General features: G+C 46.4%; 1 protein-coding gene across 2 annotated transcripts in view; it reads left to right on the top strand.

Moving 5' to 3' along the window:
- The first annotated feature begins 549 nt into the window (after window positions 1-549).
- Window positions 550-10,841, top strand: part of IGF2BP3 (insulin like growth factor 2 mRNA binding protein 3) — a 115,489-nt gene continuing 105,197 nt past the window's right edge. Inside the window, exons 1-3 of one of the 2 annotated variants that reach the window (XM_017823909.1) lie at window positions 550-746; window positions 1,594-1,815; window positions 3,085-3,145. In XM_017823909.1, the coding sequence (XP_017679398.1) occupies window positions 1,641-1,815; window positions 3,085-3,145 (236 nt within the window). In that variant the 5' untranslated portion in view covers window positions 550-746; window positions 1,594-1,640. Of the gene's footprint in view, window positions 747-1,310; window positions 1,816-3,084; window positions 3,146-10,841 lie in introns of those variants that run through there. The other variant, XM_017823908.1, reaches the window with a different exon arrangement.

Genomic DNA, 10,841 nt, shown 5'->3' with positions numbered 1-10,841 from the left:
TCATCCCCCAACTCTCCTCCACCCCTTTGTCTTTTTTTTTTTTTTCTCTCCCCCTCTTTCTCCTCCTTTCCGTAAGGCTCAGTATAAGGGGCACCGCGAATAATGCGGGATCATTACCATATGGGGCTCCTCCGGGGCTACAGGGACCCCCGCCCCCGCCCCGCAGCCCCCCAGCACGCAGCCGCGGCGGCGCTGCGCGGGAGCGGATCCCGCTCTCTCTCCCCCGCCGCCTCCCCCCACGCTCGCACCCCCTCTTTTTCCTCCCCCTCTTCCTCCTCCCCCCCAACCCATAGTGCCGGGGAGCGGGATCGCCCAGGCACGACCCCGATGAATAATCCCCACCGCCTGGCACGGCGGGGGAGGAGCGGGGCGGGGGGGGGCGGGCATTGCGGTGCCTTTTCCCCTCCCTCCCTGGGATCACACCCCGCTCGCACGGGGGGAGGTGCGGCCGCCCAGCCGTTTTTGGGCGGAGGGGGCGCTCGGAACGGTCTCCCCCGGCGGAAGGGCAGAGGCGGCGCAGACCGGAGCCCACCCAACTCCGGTTTCCCCTTCCCCCGCCCTCTGGCCCTCTCTAAACTTGTCCTGTCCAGCCTCCCCCCACCCCTCTCCCCGTCCTTCACCCCAGCCCTCCTCCGTGAGTGTGTGTGCGCCCTATCCACTCGCTAATTGAAGAGCTGGGATTCCTCACGTGAGAAGTTGATTTGTAGTTTGAACACGTGGCTCATTCAAAAAGCCGGAATATTCAAGTAATTTTTTTCTCTCTCCCTCCGCCCTTCCCTCCCCCCTCCCCTTCTCTCTCTCTTTTTTTTTTTTTTTTTTTTTTTTAAAGCACACAAAAACAGGATGTCGGGGCCAGGAGCCGGCAATGCTGGAGGCGGTGATGGGTGCGTGAGAGCAACGAAGAGAAACCGAAATAAATAGCCGGGCAGCGCGGGGCGGGGGGGCAGGCAGGGCTCCCCCCTCCCAAGTTTGGAGCAATTCGGCGGCTCGCCCCCAGGCCCGCGGCCTACGCCGAACCGAGGGGAACCTCAGCCCGCTCTGGAGGGAGGCGGCCCCTCCGAGGGGCCGCGGGGGAGTCCAGCTGTGCCCGGGGGGCGTGGGTGGGGGGGGGCGGCCCCCCCCCCCCCCCCCCCCCCCCCCCCCCCCCCCCCCCCCTCTCTCTCTTTTTTTTTTTTTTTTTTATACGGAGAGGCGGCGCCTGCATGCACGTAGTGTGACATTTTCATAGTCCGCCTGCTGCTGCCAAAGGGGTTCGGGGGCAAGACAAAAAAAGTAGTTTTTTTTCCCCTCCCCTCCTCCTTTTCCTCTCCTCAGCCCGCCATCCGCGGCCCCGGCGCTGGGTGTTTCCCCCGCGCCCCCCATGCGCCCGGGTAGCACGGCAGGCACTTAGGGCTCCCGTTTGGCTACGCTTTTTTTTTTTTTTTTTTTTTTTTTTTTTTTACCCCTTGAGAGGGAGAGGGAGGGACACAAGCTGCAGATCTGATTTTTTTTTTTCCTTCCTCTCCCTGTCCTCTCTCTCTCTCCCTCTCTCTCTCTCCTTCCTCCATCGCATTTTGTTTTATTTCCCCCTTCCTCCCCACCTCCTCTCGCAAGACGAGGGTTGCAGCCCGCGGTGCGCGCCTCCCCGAGCCGCCAGGAAGATGAACAAGCTCTACATCGGCAACCTCGGCGAGAACGTCAGCCCCCTCGACCTGGAAAGTCTCTTTAAGGACTCCAAGATCCCCTTCTCGGGCCAATTCCTGGTGAAGACGGGGTACGCCTTCGTGGACTGCCCCGACGAGAGCTGGGCCATGAAGGCCATCGAAGCACTTTCAGGTGAGCGGCTCCTTCCACCACCCCCACCCTCTCCCCGCAGCCCCGACGGCTCCCGCCGCCCGCCTTCCTCCGCGGCGGCGGAGCGGCTGCAGCGGCGGGCTAGGACCCGCCGCCGGGCTGGGGGGGATGTTGGGGAGGGTCCCTGCCCCTTCCGCCTCCAGGTGAGGGGCGAACTGTTGTTTTCCGAGCGCGGCCGGAGCCGCCCGGCCTTCCCGCGGAGACTTTGCGCGGGGCTTGCGCTGCGGCGGCCCCCCGGGAGTGGCCGGGGAGTGGGGCCGGGGAGGGGCGGGAGCCTGGGCCCACAGACCCGCGGCGCGGCAGCTCCCATGTTTTTCCAAGCCCCACGGCCAGCCCTGCCCGGCCAGGGGCCCTCGCTGCATTGGGGGGGGGGGGGCGGTGAGTGCAGTGAGGCGGAGGCGGGCTGCGGGCGCGGAGCCCTGCGCGGAGCAGCGGCCGCACACACACGCCCCCCGGGCACAGCTGGACTCCCCCGCGGCCCCTCGGAGGGGCCGCCTCCCTCCAGAGCGGGCTGAGGTTCCCCTCGGTTCGGCGTAGGCCGCGGGCCTGGGGGCGAGCCGCCGAATTGCTCCAAACTTGGGAGGGGGGAGCCCTGCCTGCCCCCCCGCCCCGCGCTGCCCGGCTATTTATTTCGGTTTCTCTTCGTTGCTCTCACGCACCCATCACCGCCTCCAGCATTGCCGGCTCCTGGCCCCGACATCCTGTTTTTGTGTGCTTTAAAAAAAAAAAAAAAAAAAATATTTTCGCGTGAAGCGGGTCTGCGGAGGTCTGCCGGGAGAGGCTGCCTCGCAGGAGATGGGCTCAGGTCTGCCGGGAGAGGCTGCCTCGGAGGAGATGAGCTCGGGCTGCGCTCCGCGCCTCCTCTCGGCTCCCTTCCCGCCCGCTTCCGAGCTGAAAACCGCCCGAAGTTGGCAGCGCGGGGGGCGGCGGAGACCCTGCTCCCCTTCCCCGAGACGGGGCAGAGCCCGGCTCCCACACACGGCGTTTCGCCGGCTGTTTGCAGCGCGGGGCGGGGGAAGGGGCCCCGCCGAGGGCAGCGCGGCTCCCCCCCGGTAGCGGCGCGGCCCCGGGCGCCGGGATGTGTCTCCTTGCCGGGCGCCGCGACCCCGCTCCAGCGGTGCCCGGGCTGCCGATGAATGGGCTAACGTGTTGCGCTCCCGTTCCCTGCCTCGCACCCCTGCGAGCCCGCTCCAAGAGACGGGGACGCACAGCCGCGCTCGAATATTTTCCCCTTTCTGTTTATCTCGGCAGGTAAAGTGGAGCTGCATGGGAAACTCATAGAAGTTGAACATTCGGTCCCGAAAAGACAAAGGTAATTTATTTTTATTTCCTACCCCCCTGCCCCTTGGTCTTAGTTACCCAGTGAGAAGCAATTTGAAAAATGCTTAGGTTTGTGTTTCTCTTCCCTGTAGATAAATGGACCGCTTTCTTAAAACCACAGGCGTGCACTCAGTGCTGTCCGAGAGGTTTTCTAGTATCACCCCATGTATTTCTAATGCAGTGTCTTGGCCAGGCAGCAGTGGTACTATTTAATTTATTTAAAAAAAAATAATAAAAGCGCCTTTTTGTGGGAGAGGCAGGTTATTATGGTCTGATGACAAATGATTGTGAGGATTTTAAAATTTAAAGTTCTGTGAGAAGAGTTAAAATCTGTGCTAGCAGGAAATGAAATGTGGTGTTGTGAACTGTATAACGGGCAAGCATGTGAGCTCTGCTTCAGCAACAGAAAGCACCTTGTAAATATACTGGTGTATATATTTTTTTGATCCTGCCGTGTTGGAGTCTGCAGCATTTTATAGGCATGTAGTAGAAGTCTCATCTGTATTTGAGAGGATTTTATCATCGCTATTTTGAGTTGGTCTATAGAAGCAGCAGGAGAATGACTCCTTCCCAGTGAGGACAGGATTTATGCATCCTTAATTTCTAAACATACCTTTAATTTTTGTGAGGCAGTAATTTTATTGGGCCTCGTGTAAAGAAGCAATCTTTGGAATAAAGCAGGGTAGTATTTTTATGCTGCCTATAGCAATTCAGCCTGCTTTCACAAATATTTAGATTATAGAAAACCTGCCGTGCACTAGAGAGTAAAAAAAAAAAAAAGATCAAACTTTCCACGTGCTTGGTCCTGTACTCCATTATTCAATCTGGGAAATATGTCTGTCTGTGTAACTTTATTAAAAGGGGCTTCTCCTATTTCAGAATTATTTTTTAAAACTACAGTGTTTTTAAGATAGTTGATTGGAAAAAATGATTAAGCTGTCTTGATGGGCATTGTATTTTGAGAATTAGAAGTTTGATCACTAAATAGTGTTAGAGGAGAGCTTCACTTGAGAAAGTATGGAGGATTTTTGCTCTAGTTAAGGGAGGGGGCAAACTCTCTCTAGACTAATTCATAGCATGTGAATCTTCATGGTTTTATTTATTTGATACTTTTCATTGGAAATTAACGTGCTGTATGTGCTCTCTCTCATTTAATATGCAAGGTATATGGTTTGGATTTATAATAGCCTGTATTTCAGATATTTTGTATACAAAATTGTTGTAGATGAAATATATTTTTAGATTTAAGAAGAAAATGCCATAAGCCATATAAGAATTGATAATTTCCTGTTAGTCTCAAATAAATTTACTGTCGTGCTTATTAATCTTAAGCTTGCACAAACAGCAATCTATTTATGCTGTTGAAAAGAAATTCATTACACTCATATAAATATAAATTTAAAATCACTGGTTCTGCCCCAACTTTTTTTTTAATCATTGTTTAATGTCTTTACAAGTATTTTCCTCTTCTTTCAACTGTCAGCTGAAATGGTGTAAAAGTCCATTCTTTGTGTTGGGTGGCATGTCCTCCTATTTGTCTGTGAATTAGCAATTATCAGAAACATTTATCTGCCTGTAACTTGTTGAAAATAATTCTGTACTGAACTTAAGCACTTTTGTAGGCATACGCTGCCTACATATAGACATATTGAAAAAATTGCAAATGTAACTGTATCAGCATACCGGTGTTGCTTCTCCCAAAGCCCTTATTTGTTGAAACACTGTTTTATTGTGCAGTATCATGTTGGAATGTATTAGATAGAGTTCAGATTTAGACTGCTGTTTAACAGAAAATTAAATTGCATTTCGCATAACTGCACTTCCTTCCCCTTTGTTTCCGCTCCCCTTCTCCCAAAATCTAATATAGAAAGCCACTTAAAATTCATTCAGTGGCCTCCATATGTAGAAGTGACTCTCTGGTTCCTTTTATAGATGTCTAATATTTTTCTTTTTTGAGGGGGGTCAAAAACTTGGAGATTTTTTTTTTTCCTTGTTTTCCTAAACATTGCTTACTGGGCGCATATTTAGAGTTAGTTGCTAGTTACATGTGAAAGGATAGTTTTCAAATGTTGAGTATTGTTGGGGAAACTGGTTAATAAGGTGCTTTCAAAGTAACTTATTTTTACACAAGGGAAAGGTGTAGATGCAGCTGGGGTGGGGGGTGTTGCCCAGCAGGCCCACCCAGTGTGTTTTCATGCTGCAAGGCCAGGGAGTGCTTTCCAGAGAGCCCTGTGCACTCCAGCGTGCGAGATACGGTTAGAGAAGTGACGCCATTTAAAAAAAACCCACCTAGATGTGTCAAGTCTGTCTTTCAGCATGAGGGTACGATTAATAGTTTGATCAAATGATTACTTCATAAGAGCAAAAGTTGTTTTGTAGTGCACTGAAATTATTCAATACATTGTATTGACCTCTGCTGCTGTGAGACTGCTTCATGGAGAGTCCTAGCTCCCCTCCTCACAGCCTCCTTCAACATGATAATTAGAAGAGTTTCTGGGTTTTTTTGGTTAGGTTTGGTTTTTTTAATCGGAGCGTGTACATTATTGCTCACAAAGGTAGTTTGTAGCCATCTCTGTAGAAAGATGCCTGAGGTGCACAGGAGGAAAGGGTAAGGGTTTGGTAATCCATATCCTTGTCGCATAAAGGAAGGTCAAGAGGTGGTGTCAGCTAGGGTTGCCATAAAGTTGAGCTGAATCTAGAAGATGTGGAGTGTGCCTGGCTTGTTATTCAGGGTGAAATTTTTGGGCCCAGTAGTCACTGCATTCCAGCCCTTGCTGGATCTTCTGATTTGAAGTGGGCACACCCAGGTTTGAAAATTGCCTGCCTACCTGCTGTGGAAGGAAGGAGAGAGCCTGTGTGTGGCTTTCTTCCTCCCTGCCCCCCTGGAAGCATTTAAAAACAGACAAGGGGATATGCTGTGGTTGAAAGAAGGGGCCTGGTCAAGGTTTCCTTGATGGAAGGGTGGGGAATTATTCTGGGGGAGGTGCGAAGTACTAAATAAGCTCGGAGTAGATTCCTGACTTACTATTGAAATCTCAAGGGAATGCCAAAGGAATGCAGCATTTCTGCATTCAGACCCCTCAGTGTGGAGGAAGGCTATTGCAATATTTAAAGGTTTAGGTCACTTCATGCAAAAGTTAGAGGAGGCATTGTAATGATTTTGACTGCTAGTCGCGCTCTGAGAGGGAAAGCAGGGTACTGTTAGTCACATTCACTACTTAGATGAGTTTTCTCCTTGCAAAGCAGCAGTGCGGGAGGATGTTGGCAGCCCATGGCGTACGTGGAACTTGTGGTGCAAGGCTTTGGGTACTACCTCGCTGCAATCCAAGAGCAGCTGGTATCTCACAAGGCGATGTAGGCTGCAATCTGATTATTCAAATAGCCCTGATGTCACTTGTGCGCAATGAGGGGGGAGGGCAGGCGCTAACTCTGGGCACCTGGAGGCTGCCCCAGGCACACCCTCTGGCTCTGGCTTCCATGTCCAGGTGGGCTTCCCACCCAGACCTGGTCCCCTGTGCCTGCTACTGGGGCCTTCAGGTACCTAAAATGCTCACAAACACTTCAATTGTGGTAATGACGAGGTGTTTTTCCAATTAGAAGGCTAATTATTTTTCTTCCCCACCTCGAGGGCTCTTCGTTGAGAAAATAAATTCACTATGTCTCTTCTGGGGAGTCTGTTTGGGAAGGGAGCAGAAGAACCAGGTAACAAAGGTGTACCCTGTAGGTAATGCTGCTATGGGGAGAGCAACAACTTTCCAGCTGTGCTTCTTCATCTCTGATGCAGAGGTATCTGAAGGCTGATTTAAGGAAAATAGGTCTCAAATCCCCCTCATGCAGCCATCTCTGTTCCAGGGGCGAGCAGTGGATGGGAATTGGATTGTGTTGGTGATTTTCAGTATAATGAGGATTTGTATCTTGCGTGCACAAGGCGGTGGGAAATGGTTTGGTGATGCTAAGGTATATGTGGTGTGTGCAATGGTCACAGTTCATAAAAAAAAATAATTTAGTGGCATTGATTTGTAGTTTCGCTTCTGTAAATATCAAGTAGGGAGAAACATGCTCAAAGTAAGGACACCTGATAGAAAATGTAATTTATTAGCCATATTTGTTCTCTTTTCTGTGCCCAAACTTAGAATATTTGTTGAGAGCGAAGGGCCAAAACTTCACCTAGTGATTTAAGGTTTTTATTCTCTGTTTCCCCATTTATTTTTGCAGATGCAAACAAAATTTTTTTGTTTGATCTGTGAAAGCTTACAATTAGAGTGGAAACCCTAATTGTGGTGATTCCTATACACATGAGTTGTTATGGCAAGAACAGATAATTCTTCACTAACCATGTTAGCTGTTACATTGTTGGAATTTTAATTTTTATTGCTCCTCTTACTGTTTGATCATTAATAAAAAAAAAATCCCTTCTTGTTGCAGTTCTTAAAAATCAGCTGGAACACATGAAACACAGCTCTAAATGCATATCCTGAAGGGTTAGTCCTGTTCTCGTTTTGCTTCCTTCCTTTTATGGAAGGTACCCTGAGAGCATACTTGTAGTGGACCTTAAATTGTGCATAGATATGGTAAATTTTGAAGGGGTGGAATAAAAAATAACATTTTGGAAGTGTAATTCAAGGGTAGTAAAAATATAATCAGGAAATATTTAAGATTTTTTTTATTTCTCCCTTTTTTTTCCCCCTTAAAGCATGGGGTAATAACATTTTCCACATTTTTTGAAACCTTGAAGGTGGTATTTTTGTAAAATGGGGCTGTGTTCATTTCAGTTGCTCTTTTAAGTGCAGAGTATAGGACTCTACAGTGCTGGAGTCCTTTTATGGCTTCTGGCTAGCTAGTGGGTGGACTTCAAATACTTAGTTTTGATGAAAAATTCCTAAATGGTCTGAGATTTACCTACCCAACAGAAAATGTGAAGCTTCCCGCAATGGCTGTGAGAGAAGGACCCAGAATTAAAATACACCTAATACTTAACTATGGATAGGGCTAGTCCTTCAGAGAACTTCACAAAAAAGATTCTTTGCTCCTTAAACCTGTTCTTCTCCTTAATATCATCTTACAATTTAAGATTTTATCCTCCTAGATTTTGGTAAAAAATATATAGTGCCATGGACCACATGTAAAGACATTTTCTCTTCTGGTGATTTCATCCTTACGTGAGCCCAGTGAGACAGGCAAAGGGTAATATTGATGTAGAACCTTTTTTCCTGTAATTTAAGACTAAAATGTATTGTTGAAATCTGATTATTCGGAATCAGTAAATAGGTGGAGAACATGTGCAAAATTAAATGCTCTAAAATCTAAGTATGGACAGTAACTCTTCATGTTTTATATATAGATAGGGATGGGTTGAAGAGTTTGAATAGGTTTAATATACTTAGCAATACTGAGGTGCTTTATGTATTTCCAGAGTTATTCAAGACTGTTCTCTTTTAATGCGGGTTCTCTCATTTTGTTTTCATACACAAGGTGTTTATCTCCACATCAGTCCATTCTTCATCTCTAATGATGCAGAATATAGAATTATATTAAGTTATATGCTAATTACTGTTGAAAGCTAAGACAAGACATAACTTCCCCTTATTTTGTCTAAAAATGTGACATAATCAGAAATACTTGTGTATTATTTTGTAGTTTTAGTCTCGGGCTTCCATAATTCTTTTTTTTTTTCCCCTGCACATGTCAAGTGTATGCACTTATATGCCCTTTCATCCTGCATCTTTGCTGTGTGTCATATTTGCTGCCCAAATAAAGAAAATATAATTGAATGCGCCAACCTAAAAATCTCCCCAGGTGTTCGTGTTTGGGTTATGCTGAGGAGATCAGTAAGCCCAGTCCTCACTGGTGCTACCCAGCCTGTCTGGGCATGTTTATCCACCTGGATACTTCAATGGCAGTTGTTCCTTCTCATCAACTGGAATATGTAATTTGGCTTTGAAAAATTTCTGTGTGGTAGCAAGAGCTCCTGTGTGTGTGGGCACACTTCAGGTAACTAACAAAAAAATTACAATTTTGTATTGCTTCCGGGCTTTTCTTCTTTCCAGATCTGCAATACATGGGCCACTCATTTAAGAGGTGGACTTGATAATCCTTGTGGGTCCCTTCTAAGTCAGAATATTCTGTGATTCTGTGATTGGTTTGTGAGTGTGTGTTGAAAGATGCATCTGTTTAACAGAGAAGGAAATCTTGATGTTTGTAGTGGGATACTTAGCAAATGAAGTGCATTACCCTAGTATTAACCCTAGTAAATGTTAAAATACTGTATGTGTAATGACAGTAAAAGAGTGGCACCAAAAAAGGTTGTGTATTCAATTTTTTTTCTGAAAGTGCATTGAAATTTCAAAATTAAAAATTATAATATTCTTATTTGCTGAAGAGTATTATCATGACAGTTGGCACAAGAGAAACTTGTACTATAAAACTATCTCCTGTGCAATGTAACCTTAGCAGCAATGTACCTCCTCTATTGCCTGCCTCTTCATGGTGCAGTGGAATCAGCATCAGCTCAAACTGTCTTATTGCAAATCTGAATGGATGGAAAAGTGACACTAACAGGTAAAATCAAGTATTCTGTACTTTTAAGTGAAAATTTGGATAAGAGCACAGATAAAACAATTATTCAGAGGGATCTGGCTTTTCTTGGGTATGGCACGAAGTACAAAAATGAAACTGTCTTGAAATGAAAGGTCTTCTGCTGGGAAGGGCATTACTCCATTTTAATTTCTTTTGCTGTCTTGATTATTTTGTGACTAGCCTCTGCATTACGTCTCACCAATCAGAAGTGTTTCAAAGAGAAATGTGTACGTATATGTGTGTCCCTTGTGTGCGTGTGCTTGTGTATATATATCCACATATACATTTTAAAAGATTGTAATACCATAAAATAATTTGCGGTTTGAGAAGAGACCAGCTAAAAATATCTGGAGAATTTATAAAAATAGTAAGGTTGGATTTTTTTTTTGTTTGGTTTTTTTTTTTTTTTTGCTAGTACCACTACCCTTGAATACAACTGGAGCTGAATGTTCACTTTTGAAAGATTAACTTTCATGCTCAGCTGAACTTTAGGAATGCTATTTTAAAATATGTAGTCTACACCATGTGTCCAATACATTTTTCCTCTTTGAAAATAGCTGTGCTTTATTGTTTTGGTAAACTGTCTTTTATTTTTACATGTTAAATGTACAGGTCCTGTAGGTTTTCCTTCAAAAATGGAGCTTGCTTCATCTTAATGGAGCTGTAAATATTGTAGTGCAGAAATCAAAACTCCCGATAAAGGGAACTCTAGTCTGTGTGAACAAAAATTTGTTGGAACATAATAAACTTAAGTTATTAGCTGGGTTTACAGTTACTTATTTTCCTGAAATTTCATGTTAAAGAGCAGTTAGAGATGGAGTAAAAAGCTTGTTATGTTTTGGTTTGAAATTATTCATTATATATCTAATGTGCATGGATCAAGGTGAGACTGATATTCTAGGAATAAACAGGGTGGGAGGGCTAGCTATGAGAAAGGGGAGGGGTAATCCCCACCTTGAGTGAGTTGTACTGTGCAGTTGGTCCAAGCAGCTTTCATCCTAGGGCCTGATCCTGCAGACTCTCAGCCCCTTGTTCCCTGCCATCAGAGGGAATCCTAAGCGTGCTGTAGGGAGACTCTTGGGAAAACTCTTTGGAAACAGAGTTGGCGAAAC

Source organism: Lepidothrix coronata, unplaced genomic scaffold, assembly GCF_001604755.1.
Source record: "Lepidothrix coronata isolate B3197 unplaced genomic scaffold, Lepidothrix_coronata-1.0 Scaffold106, whole genome shotgun sequence".
In the NCBI taxonomy this organism is placed as follows: Eukaryota; Metazoa; Chordata; class Aves; order Passeriformes; family Pipridae; genus Lepidothrix; species Lepidothrix coronata.
The sequence above is the reverse complement of the archived record's forward strand: the minus strand, read 5'-3'. Positions and strand labels throughout refer to the sequence as shown.